At 34.1% G+C, this 12,449-nt stretch overlaps 2 protein-coding genes across 4 annotated transcripts; both read left to right on the top strand.

Annotated features, from left to right (window-relative positions):
* Positions 1-408: 408 nt before the first annotated feature.
* LOC142611384 (bifunctional monothiol glutaredoxin-S16, chloroplastic) lies at positions 409-4,209 on the top strand. The gene is made up of 2 exons (XM_075783499.1): positions 409-916; positions 3,495-4,209. The coding sequence occupies exons 1-2, from the start codon at positions 521-523 to the stop codon at positions 3,996-3,998; spliced, it is 900 nt and encodes a 299-aa protein (XP_075639614.1). The 5' UTR covers positions 409-520; the 3' UTR covers positions 3,999-4,209.
* Positions 4,210-5,863: 1,654 nt separating this feature from the next.
* On the top strand, positions 5,864-11,690 carry LOC142608570 (phosphoinositide phosphatase SAC8). 3 transcript variants are annotated; one of them, XR_012839543.1, is made up of 20 exons: positions 5,864-6,214; positions 6,320-6,397; positions 6,873-7,000; positions 7,092-7,183; positions 7,336-7,393; positions 7,687-7,743; positions 7,938-7,971; positions 8,150-8,230; positions 8,321-8,427; positions 8,614-8,700; positions 8,805-8,882; positions 9,276-9,340; positions 9,514-9,612; positions 9,731-9,816; positions 9,980-10,088; positions 10,194-10,266; positions 10,360-10,453; positions 10,552-10,638; positions 11,122-11,188; positions 11,371-11,690. XR_012839543.1 is itself a non-coding variant. In XM_075780262.1 (20 exons), exons 1-20 carry the CDS (start codon positions 6,052-6,054, stop codon positions 11,496-11,498), a joined length of 1,785 nt encoding a protein of 594 aa, XP_075636377.1. In that variant the 5' UTR covers positions 5,864-6,051; the 3' UTR covers positions 11,499-11,690. The 3 variants fall into 3 exon arrangements, 1 of the variants encoding a protein (XP_075636377.1); XR_012839544.1 differs by having other exon boundaries at positions 9,709-9,816; XM_075780262.1 differs by having other exon boundaries at positions 9,717-9,816.
* The last annotated feature ends 759 nt before the right edge of the window (positions 11,691-12,449 follow it).

Genomic DNA, 12,449 nt, shown 5'->3' with positions numbered 1-12,449 from the left:
AAAAAAGAAAAAAAAGGGAATTATGATAGTACCGTTGAATGGATGAAGAGAAAAATTAGGTGAAAAGGGGAAATAAAGGGAATTATGATAGTACTGTTGAATGGGAGAAGATTCAATTTGAACCTACTAAATTGTTGTAGATAGATTGTTAGGTATTAAATTAATTTGGCATTGTTTATTTACACATTTGTGTAGTTTCGGGCTTGATCAATTATTTACATGATCCCATCGAAAAAAAAAAAAAAATTATTTACATGATATTTCGGGCTTGATAAAAAAGAGCACAAACTTTTTCTTTAAAAGCATCAATTTAAAAAAAAAGTATAATAACATAATTTTTATAAAAAAAAAAGCTTTTATTTTATTTTATTTAGATATGAGAATTGGGCCTAGTTACCAAATCAAACCCAACCCAATTTTCAAGTCCAAGCAACCTGAGCCTGAGCAAGTTCTCCCCGTGCTTCAAGAAAACTAAAATCAACTAATTTCAGAGGCTAACAACTAAAATCAAACATCCTCAATGGCTACGAACACAATCAACCTGTCTCCAATTCATAGTACCTCCTCTCTTCGCTTACTCTCTTCTCGCTCTTCCCAAAATGCCCCTACCCTTTCATTCTATTCACACCCTAAACCCTCCCTCACTTTCCCTTCTATTTCTCTCAAATCCAAAAACCCAACTAAACCTCGCTCTTTCACAACAATCACTTCAGCTCACAAGGACTTAGCGGAAACGGAACTTATCGCCGTGCCGCCGTTACCTGACGAAGTAAACGGAAAATTTCCGTCTGATGCTGGCGTTTACGCCGTTTATGACAACAAGGAGGAGCTTCAGTTCATTGGTATATCACGGGATATAGCGGCCAGCGTTACCGTTCACCTAAAATCAGTGCCGGAGCTCTGTTCCGCCGTTAAGGTATTTTCTAATCGTTTTGTTTTGTTAATAAATTTTGCACTATTTTCTTATCTCTATGGTTCTGTAAATTTGTAACCGTTTGTTTCGGTGAAAACTTTTTACGGTAGAAAAAAAGGTAAAAAATAAGTTGAATAGCAGAACTTAGTAAAAATAAGCTAAAAGTGGAAATAGCTGAAAAATTCAGCTCATCCCAAACGCATACTTAGTCATAAAATGAAGTTTTGGTTGCTGTATACTAGTGGTCATCTCGGCTCTCGCGCTAAGTATCATGAATGGGTAACTTGACGCCAAAATTAAGAAATCTAAATTGGACACGCTGCGCAAAATTAGACCACAATTAGGAACTAGTTTGGATTCTAATTGTGCGGCTTTAATATAATATATATGCTGTTAGCCCCACAACTTTGCTCGGGAAATTTCTTGGGACACAACTTTTTTTTTTCCATTTGGGCTATTGCTTAGGGTTTAACATTTGGGACGTTTTAAACTTGAATGCATTGAGAAGCCATTGTACATTGGTCAGTTCACTTCTAGATAATTCATTAGGGCAAGTATAAGGGAATGAGCTATAGCTTAAATGACACATTAAGAATGGCTGGAGGGTGCAATTATGGATTCAAAACCCAATAGGTTTGTGGACCTATTACAAATATCAAGGCCCAAGTCTTTGTCCATATTCAGTATATTTAATCCCACTTGGAATGTAAGAAAGAAAGGATCCATGGCGGACCCCATAAAATTTGGCACTAAGGCTTGGTTATTGTTGTTATTGGAATGCAAGAAAAGTAATCCTAATCCTATTTTTAGTTTAAGTATTGTAACCCTAGTTTGTCTAGGGGATTTGGCCTAATATAAATACCCTTAAGTGCTTATCAAAAATTAAAATACCCTTAAGTGGGTTCATTGTAACTTAGAGCTTAATAGTATAGATGTAGCCATCAATGGCTTTCTGTTGTGGATGTAGGTCCTTAAGGATAAACCACATAAATTTTATGTGTTCTCTTTCAACTTCTTCCTTTCTCTCTGCCTTATTTATTTTCTTTTTTATATTTTCTCATATACTTCATCATACTATCAAAGCTATGTCATGCCTTGTCTAACATGGTATTAGAGTTATATCTTATCTTTTCTAATGGTACTAATAAAAAAAGGGGTAAAGGGCATATAATCTGTGTGGTTTAGCCCAGTTTCGGTTTACCTTTTTAATTGTTTCAGTTTACCCCATGTGAAATGGATTAATATGAAAACGTTTAATTTTCCATCTTAATCTGACGGAATCTGTCATAAGAGATGCACTTGTGCCTTGTTTTTACCTGGAAAACACCATAGAAACCTGATGCACTTTAATCCACCAAAAAGTTACAAGTTAAATTTGATCAAGAATGTAATATTTGTTTGTCAAAATGGATGAAAGTGGGTAAATTCTGACAGCAAATTCAACCAATATAGGTACGTAACAAATTATTTAAGGTCCAAAAAAGGGAATGTTAAAAGTAATTGGCACCAATTGATCATACCTAAGTGTTACAAGGTTAAATGCAAAGCAAAAATTCTCATACTAAGACAATAATCTTCTCCTTGCAATATCTTTAAGATAATTGCAGCAAAGAATATCTAAAATTCAACCAAACGAAACTAAGATTCACAAAAATACAGATGTATACAAAAGCAGTTGGCCTAGCTTTTTCTTTCTTACTTTTTAGCTGTGAGGTGTGAAGAATTGTGGGAGTCATTCCCTCCATGGCATCAGGTTTCTAGGGTGTGTTTCAGGTGGAATCAAGGCATAGGTGCCTCTCACATGCCAAATTCCATCAAATTAGATGGAACATTAAACATTTTCATTTTAGTCCATTCCATAGGGGGTAAAGTGAAACAATTGAAAAGTCAAGGGGTAAATGAAACTGGGCTAAACCACAGGGAGGTAATATGTCATTTACCCTAAAAAGTATAATACAAGAACATATTTCTTTTGGCACTAACATAATAGGGTCAAGTGTGGTTGAACTTATAATAGCCAAGCTTGAGAAAGAATATTTCAGCTACAATGATGCGTAGGCTCCACTAAAGCATGATTTGGTTCTAGTAAGCATGCTGAACATTCAAATACCTGCCTTCAATTATGTTCCCCCATTACAACCTGCCGAATTCTTGTGTATTGGGATTTGATCCCAAGAACTCTTGTGAGTGTGAAGACTGAAGGTACTCAAACAACCATGGGCATGCTCAGCTATTATGAAGAATCCAGATGTCTACAAAATCATTGATTTTTTTTTTTTTTATATATATTTTTTATATATATATATTTAGTAAAACAAAATCATTGAATCTAATTAACCCTAATAGGTTAGAAGATATTAAATCAATTTAGAAGTACAGGGAAGGATCTTATGAGGTTTTTCTGCTACTGAGACTGATTGATATATCTTAAAGCAAAGTTCATTAAATCAACCTATTAAGTAGATATGCCTACCAGTCTTTTTAATTTGTTGACGATATGATCTGTCTATATTTGTGCACAATAATTAAGAGAGTAATATATTAATATTTGCCTATTAGTGACTATTGTAATAAATTGTAGGTTGGGGTAGTAGATGAGCCTGATAGAGCAGCTCTTACCCAAGCTTGGAAATCATGGATGGAGGAACACATAAAGGCCTCTGGAAAGATCCCACCAGGTAATGAAACAGGAAACATTACCTGGGTCCGGCAGCCACCAAAGAAGAAGCCTGATCTTCGGCTGACACCTGGCCGTCATGTCCAACTGACAGTCCCACTGGAGGAACTCATTGACAGGTTGGTCAAGGAGAACAAGGTGGTGGCATTTATCAAAGGTTCAAGAAGTGCACCAATGTGTGGATTCTCACAAAGGGTAGTTGGCATCCTTGAAGGCGAGGGGGTGGATTATGAAAGTGTTGATGTGCTTGATGAAGAGTATAATTATGGATTGAGGGAGACACTGAAGAAGTATAGTAACTGGCCTACATTCCCACAGATCTTTATGAATGGTGAATTGGTTGGGGGTTGTGACATTCTGACTTCCATGTACGAAAAGGGTGAACTTGCTCCTTTGGTCAAGAAGTAATCGTTCAAGTTTCTCAGCAATTTGTCTTTTTGTCGAATGGGATGGTGTAGAACAGAACAGGGATAAGAAAATGGAGCATGAATATGGCAATTGAGGTCCATCTATGGTTCAATTGTACTGAACAGTTTGTAAGCTTATCAATTTGACCAAATATAATTGGAATTTTGTCAGTTAAAGTTGAATAAGTATGAAATAGAAAATGTTTTGTGCATGTAGATCCTCTTGGTATCATTTGCGCTCTCTCTCTCTCTCTCTCTTTTATTTCTTTTTTACAGTTTCTTTGTGCCCAGTTTTAGCTTCTACTTATTGGTTTTAAGTTTAAGCATTGCATATTCCTTTTCTTATAAGCGATGACAGAAAAATCTGACTACAAACTGTACAGGGGCACAAGTTGAGTCATGCCATTTTTTTTTTCATTGAGCAAGAGTAATGTATGAATCCAAACAATTGGTGTTGTTATGTTGCTATAGACTTGTAGCCAAAGCCTAAAATGTGTGGCTTCCACGGTTCTCTAACTTTTGATTTTCAACAACTTTGAAATGCCATAGAAAGCAACATTTTCCAGCTCTGCATTAATCATTAATGCCATCTCAAAAAATATATTTAACAGAGCAGAACTCGGAAAAGACAATGCGAAATCATTGTTACCTTTCATCTTTAATTACATGTGATTTCTTAAACTTCAAACAATACTCATTGCCGTTTCCTTTTTACTTCTTAGATTAACCTTCATCATTAAAAGTTTCAAGCACGGGAAAAAAAAGAAAAAGATGTGGTTTGAGGTTATACGAACATGATTGAATATGAAGTCAAATCCGTTCACGCAATGATTATCCCATCATTTTGCCAAACCATTTGGATGTGGGGTCCACGATCATAATCATCTTTGTGATGATTTAGTTGAGGTTAGGTCGTGCTTATACAACATTATTGCCGTGATATGGTAGAGACAAAAATGGAGCCTAAGTAATGCCTCGCTTAAATGACAACAATTGGAATCAAATAAGTTTGATGACATTAATAAAGATTTAAATTATTTTTCTCAGTTGTTAGAAGTAAGTATATAATAAAAGAAAAAGTATCAATCATAGACCTATCACCTATGTGAGAGTGGTTGTTTTTAATTAAAAATAAAAGAGGCTTGGTTATGAAACAATTAAGGATTATCGGTGTATATCAAACGTTATTCTTTCAAGATAAAATTTCCGTTCTATCACCGCGCACCAAGCACTCCACAAGTATAAGTGCTTGTAGGGTGTGGGGGCAATGGTCGGGGTTCAAGTCTCTAGAAGGAAGCTTCACACACATATACACTTAGATTAGGTTAGAATAGAAATTCAATCTTGTATAAAAAAAAAAGAAAGATAAAATTTCTCTTCTAAGGCTTAGTTTTTGCTTTTCAAATATTAAAAAGTGCTCCCTGAAAAGTGCCGATTGAATTACAAAATTCTTAACCACTAAATAGTTTTAACTTTTAGATATATATTTAATGGTCATTGAAAATTTATAACCATCATATAAGGAACTGAAATTATTCCTAAGCCTTAACTAATTTAGGAGTTTTTTCTCTAGAAAAAAACTAAATTAGAAAAAGTTTATTTTCAAATTTCTCCTCTCCTAATTTTCAAATTATCAAAACATACATGCATTCTAGTTAGTTTCAGTAAAGTTTATTATGATCAAATAAAATTTCCTTTGAAATTTTGTTGTACTCAGTATTTATATAGGTTGATTTTTTTTTTTTTTTGGTTTGGAGATAAAAAGAAAATGTTTTTGATTAATTATCCAAAATGACATGGCTATTTACGTCATTTAATTATAACTATAAATATAAATAACAACATTGAAAAAAAATCTGCGGGTTATCCGTTGGAGCTGAGTCAGCTGACGAGTTGTTTTGACTGACGTTTCTTCACTTTCCTCCTCCATCGATCACACACTCCCTGATCGATCAAATTCACGTTTTCCATTCTCTCTCTCTCTCTCTCTCTCTAAAAAAAACAATAAAAATCAATCTGAACCTTATTGTGCTTCAAATTGGTTCAACAAAAAAATGGACGGTGGAGATGGAGCTTCTTCAGGAGGTAGTAGATTCAAGCTCTATGATCAGCTAGAATTACAGGAATTTCAAGACAAGTACGTGATCAAATCCATTGAATCCCCAAACCAAGGTTTCTCCATCGGCCGCCGTGACGGCAACGTTGAACCACTCACCGGTAAAACATTTTCCGTCTCATACTCTTTCTCATTCCCCTTTTCCAATTCCTTTATTTTAGGGCATGTTTGGTTCAATAATTAATGCTTTTGGCCAATTTTCGCAGGTGATGACACTTGTTCTCTAAGTCCTTCAAAAGTCTCTACAATTTATGGAGTTGTTGGATCCATTAGATTGGTTGCAGGTAGTATTAACCGTTTCCTTCACACATGGATGAGTTTTGATATTCTTGGAAATGTGTTTTTTAAGTTTATTTGCAAAATGGCTTGCTTAAGTAGCACGTAATCAATAAATGCCCTACTTGTCGATATACGTTCTGTTATTGAATCGTAATTGTGTCGTACTACACAAGTGCTGGCTATTTTATGTTATGATCTGTTGTACCCGTACATGTGTACATGCTTGTGCTTCGTAGCTAAAAAGTGTCAAGAGTTCCTTGGGTGCTGTAATTTAGGTTCCTGGCCATTTTATTTGAGGGACGTGATTGAATTTAATTGGAAAACCTAAATAAAGAACTGTATCTAAGTTTTATCCGAAGTGTAATAATATTAATTGGCTTGAGCTAATTTTACCAATTAATTAGCTTGGCTAACTTGACAGTATGATAATTGTAAGTTTTTGAATGAGACTTCTACTCAATTGTTCATGTTTTGGCTCAGGAACGTACGTACTCGTAATAACTTCTCGGAAAGAAGTCGGGACTTTTCTTGGTTTTCCTATATTTAAAGTTATGTCTATGACGTTCCTGTCCTGCAATGAGGCTTTGAAGTTTTCGACTTCTCAAGAAGTAATAATTTAAACCTATGCAGGCATCTCTTGAAATGATTAAGATTTTGATTCTTGCCTAAAACCTAGTCATAATAATGTATTTTACGCAGAAAAAAGACGAGGCATACTTTAGAACACTTTTGAGAACAGTGGAATCGGCTCCTGGATTATACTATTCATATGAGGCAGATATAACTTTGAAGTAAATTCTTTTGCCTTGCAGCTTGCTCTCTTTAACTAGACTGCCACTGTTTTTATAATTGTCTTGGGCTGTTTCTTTTCATTGTATTCAGAGTCAAATCCGTGTCATATTATGTATAATGTATTGAAGATGCCTTTGATCATGTCTATCAGCTTACAGAGAAGATACAAGTTAGCTGAAGGATGGATGAATAAACCAATTTGGAAGCAGGTTAGTCAGCATACCATGTCAGCTATGAATATAGGATTTTGTTTTTTGGGCTTAAAGGTTGATTTCTTACTAGTTTGAGTTTTGGAAGATCTCTTTGATGTTCCATGTCCTAAAAATTTTAACATTCCAATCTCACTTTGAATTTTATGAAGCTATATTGTATGTGAGCACTTTGTTTTTTTGTTTTTGTTTTTTTCTATTTCTCTGCTGTTAGATTGTATTTTACCATTTCAAGAATGAGTATGGTTGGTCAAACATGCTGATATTGTTTCTAATAATTAATTCTGTTTCAGGCTGACCCTCGATTTGTTTGGAACAGAAATCTTTTGGAGGACCTTATTGAGTCTAAGGTTAGATGTTGCTTCTGTTAGATCAATCCATCCTAGGATTTCAGGACTACTTTTATTGTTTGCTAAAGCAAGAAATATTTAATCTTTTATAAGAAGGAAAATTTTTCAATAGGTTAAAGGAAAAATGATGTACTAAACTAACTTTAATTGATAAAATTTCTTTCCCCTAATGTGCCTTTATCTTTCTGGTGCAGCTTGACGGTTTCATCATTCCTATATTACAAGGAAATATCCTGAAATTTCTTATTCCTAATTCTGTTTAGTCAATATCATTCTCTCTCCCTCCCTCTTCCTCTTTTTTCTTTCTCTGTGTTTGTCATGTGCACGTGAGAAAATAAGATGCTGGAATAAGTTCATTCATTATATTCCATTCAAAAACAAGTGTTTTCATTTAACTGTTGATTAAGCTTCCAGTCTGTACAGCTGAACTTAAAAAGTTCACATGTGACAATCACATTACTTTCAAGGAGGTGTACACGGCGTCTAGGTATAACGTTGTGGAGATGATAGGTTCCTATGATTTTTTATTTAACTATCTGCAAGCAGATTTGAAGTTATGAGATTGGATTTGATTTAGGGACAAGGATGTGGAGAAGAGGGGCTAACCTTGAAGGAGACACAGCAAATTTTATTGAAACTGAACAATTGCTTGAGCTTGAAGGTTTCAGATCCTCATTATTGCAGGTAGCTTTACTGTATCTGATGGGGGTTGAGAAGTAATTGTGTGCTTGAAATGCACATTACCTTACAACTCAATAAGTATAAGACTAGATATCTTTGCATGGTGTTTCTTTATGTTTCATTATGCATGTTAGTCACAAAAAGGGTATTAACTTAAGAAGCAAAACTTGTCAATGTTATGCAATTCAGATTCGAGGCTCAATTCCACTTCTTTGGGAGCAGATTGTTGACCTAAGCTATAAACCGCGACTTAGGATCATAAACCATGAGCAGACGGTATTGTTTTTACACTAGGATGTGAGCTCTTTCCATGATGAATACTTGAGTTTTATTGTAATTAGTGCCTATTTATGTTTGTGTATTTGGCATTCTACCTCCAGTCAAATGTTGTGGAGCGCCATTTCCATGATCTTTTACAAAGATATGGAGAAATAGTAGCAGTTGACCTAACTGATAAAGTAAGGGTCTCTTCTCTCTTTTCTTTTGTACTAAATTATAATTCTGGCCTATAAACTTTCTTCTTGTAAGCAGTTCAGGAACTTGCAGAATTTGGTGAACAAAATATATTAGCAAATTGTGTATTTAAAAGAAAAAAAGAAGAAGAAAATATTAGCAAATTGTTTCTTTTGATATCTATTTATATGGGCAACATCACTGAACTGGTTGATCAGAATGTTGCCAAAAAAGAATGGCATATTAATTCTGATTGTCTGGTTCTTAGTGCATATTTGGCTAGTGAAATGATTGGATTCCTTAACTTTGTCCTTAGTACACAAGTTTTAAGCTTTTCTGTTCAATGGAAATTTTTTTATTTATAACTAATGGATATTTTGCATGTTTAACTTTTATAGCATGGTGATGAAGGTGAACTAAGTGCGGCATATGCTGCTGAAATGCAAAAGCTGCGAGATGTAAGGTGACATTTTAGACTTTATGGTATTTGTTCATTTTGACTTAACTCTGTTTTATAAAATGCTAAAACCTCTCTCTATGGGCTTTGATTCTAGCTGTGTTTTAGCTTTGTATATTTCCTCAGGAACTAAGGTTCTTCAGAGGAAAACTTAATTTTGTTTTCCCAATTTATTGCAGATATGTGTCGTTTGACTTTCATCACTATAATGGCAACGCAAACTTTGATAACCTTAATGTTCTGTATGACCAAATCTCAGAGGATTTTGAAAAACAAGGGTAATCTACATATGGAATATTACATATAAACTGCTACTACTGTTCTACAATCTAGGTATGTAGGCTATCCATTTTTTTTAATAATTACTGTTCCAGCTGAGCAGATACTTCCTTGTAGACATGGAAGGAAACATACAAGAGGAGCAGAAAGGGGTAATTAGAAATAACTGCATTGATTGCCTTGATCGAACAAATGTCACCCAGGTTTGCAGAAACAGTATTTAGTATATTTGATTGTTGTCTCTTGTTCTGTTACATTTCCTTGATACGCCATTGTTATCTTATAGTAGATCGTATCTGCAGTAATTAAGAATGATATGCTTTTTAGTGTAGAGTTTTCTGAGCTCCCTCCATGTATTCTTAACAGAGTTTTCTGGCTGAGAAGTCATTAAACATACAGTTGCAAAGGATTGGAGTGCTTACATCTTCAGAGGGTATTTCTATGTTTCCCGAAGAATATGGAAAATTTAGAACATGTATGGAGTTCTTAATATTACTGCTTCTATCTTCCTCTTTGAGTCAGAATTTGCCTGTGAAATTGTGTTTTCAGTTTCATTCTAAACTTCTTTTCGCTGATTTAGTGTGGGCTGAGCAAGGTGATGAGATCAGTCTTGAATATGCTGGGACTAATGCCCTGAAAGGGGACCTGGTTAGGTAAAATCTAATTTCAATATATGATTTTCAAAAATAAATGTCAAGTTGTTCACCATATTGTGTATAATACATCTTGGATCCAAAATGCTGCAGATATGGAAAGCAGACTGTAGCAGGACTAATCAAAGATGGAATGAGTGCTATTTCAAGATATTATTTGAATAATTTTCATGATGGGGTTCGGCAGGCAAGCAGCCTATTTATGGGTTTTCGATTATGAATACCACTCTTTAAGAAAGAAACCAGTATTGCTAGTATGCTTTAATGAATTTCATGTTTTCTCAGGATGCAATGGATCTTATAAGTGGTCACTATACTGTCAGTAGAAATAGTCCTTCACCGTTCCAGCTAAATGGATTTGAGTCACTCTCTGTAAGTAATATAAGTGTCTTTATAGCTTAAATATGACATTTTTGTTACTTGCTGCCTTCTACCATCAAGAAAAGTGGCAATAGATTCACATTACTGTTAATTGGGAGAAGGTAGGGGGGATGGGGGGGGGGATACATTTCAGGATCCTCTTAATGGTGCTAGTAATTCTAAATTAGGTGATTTTAGTTCAGAGAACCTGTTACTTTGACCCTGTGAAAAGAATGTATTTGTTGGTTTGGTTATCATGATAATTTTGGGTAACACTAATGACATTTTTTATTTTTTATTTTTTATAATCTTAGTCAAAACCGTCTGTGAAATAATAAAAAAATTGGTTAAATCTTCACCAAAAAGAAAACATCAATTCTGGCCTAGTCCAGCTCAGTTGGCCTGATTACATTAGTTTTCAGATGTTGGAAATCCATGTTAATTTTTGGAGTTGTCTCTGATTGCATGTTTTTTGGACAAACTGAAAAATTGCAGTATCTCCCAGTGGCATCAGCTTTGATAGTTGGAGGCTTGACGCTGACATCATTCACACTTCAGAATGGTATCATTTATATTATATTCAGTGTACCACAAGGGACTTATACAATGTGTGTGTGTGTGTGTGTGTGTGTCTCTCTCTCTCTCTCTCTCTCTCTCTATATATATATATATATATATATATATATATATATCTTTCCTATATGATATTCACTAAGACATTTAATTTTATTGTCTGTGATATAGTTGGGCGAAGTGCACAGCAATTTATGTCTTCGGTAATCTGGGCTGGAGTGACTGCTGGAGTCATGGCAGTGGTTAAAGCTAATGGAAGGCAGTTCTGTTCTAGGCCTCGATTGTGTGGTCTCCTGTAATTTGTTCTTAACTAGTCCCATTTGTGGTTTGCAAATGGTACAGAATGTATACTAGCTTAATAATGTTCCAACCTTCTAAGTTATATATATATATATATATATATATATATATATATATATATATATATATATATATATATTACTAAAAGCTGAAGCGGTAGCATTTAATGTTGCTACGCTTAGTTTGAGTTACATCAGTTGTCATGTCATTATCATTATTTTTCCTGAATTTGGCCTATAATTTAAAATTAGTTTTCTTAAATTTAAAATTACTAATAAAAAGAAAATAATTCCCAACTCTCTCTGTTCCACGGTTACAATTTTAAAAAGCAACCCTCTGTGTTCTACGGTTACAATCTCAAACGACAACCCTTTAGCTTCCTAACTCCAGATTTTGGCTTTCTAACTTCATCTCTTCTTCTCTTCACACTATATTAATACTGAAAAGTTGGATGATTCAGTTTTTGTATCTTTAAATCCTAGTTGTTCTTGACCTCTATTCTTGGGGCTGCCTGCATGATAGTTTAATGTAAGGATTAGATTAATAGCGTTGTTCTTTTTTTTTTTTTTTTTTTTTTTTTTTTTTTATAATCTTGTTACTACCTCTTTTGTGTTGTGGTTCATATTTGAATTTTTATGTATTTAGGTTGGGTATTTGTACTGATATATGATTGTTTCTATGTTTAAAATTGATTTGGTGTTTTTTTTTTTTTAACGTTTGAGACGGTAACATTATTGGTTTATATTGTGTAATCCGTATGATAGTGTTTTAGTAGTATCCGTGTGATAAAGTTTTAGTTGTTAGGAAATTAAATGATAGAGATTTAGCAGTATTTGTGCTTGCAGAAATTTAATTGAATGATGTAATCTATGCTTGCAGAAATTCAATTTGCTAAGGTAGTTTGGTAGTTAGCAAATTGAATTATAGAGTTTAAAATTCAATACTATACT

This window comes from Castanea sativa, chromosome 9 (genome assembly GCF_040712315.1).
Source record: "Castanea sativa cultivar Marrone di Chiusa Pesio chromosome 9, ASM4071231v1".
NCBI lineage: Eukaryota > Viridiplantae > Streptophyta > Magnoliopsida > Fagales > Fagaceae > Castanea > Castanea sativa.
The sequence above is the reverse complement of the archived record's forward strand: the minus strand, read 5'-3'. Positions and strand labels throughout refer to the sequence as shown.

Bases quoted from the DNA above. Each gene is read 5' to 3' on its own strand.
- LOC142611384 (XM_075783499.1), top strand. From the start codon at position 521: ATGGCTACGAACACAATCAACCTGTCTCCAATTCATAGTACCTCCTCT. The intron at 917-3,494 runs GTATTTTCTAAT...AATAAATTGTAG, and splicing joins AGCTCTGTTCCGCCGTTAAG to GTTGGGGTAGTAGATGAGCC.
- LOC142608570 (XM_075780262.1), top strand. From the start codon at position 6,052: ATGGACGGTGGAGATGGAGCTTCTTCAGGAGGTAGTAGATTCAAGCTC. The intron at 6,398-6,872 runs GTAGTATTAACC...GTTTTGGCTCAG, and splicing joins ATCCATTAGATTGGTTGCAG to GAACGTACGTACTCGTAATA. The intron at 10,267-10,359 runs GTAAAATCTAAT...AAAATGCTGCAG, and splicing joins CTGAAAGGGGACCTGGTTAG to ATATGGAAAGCAGACTGTAG.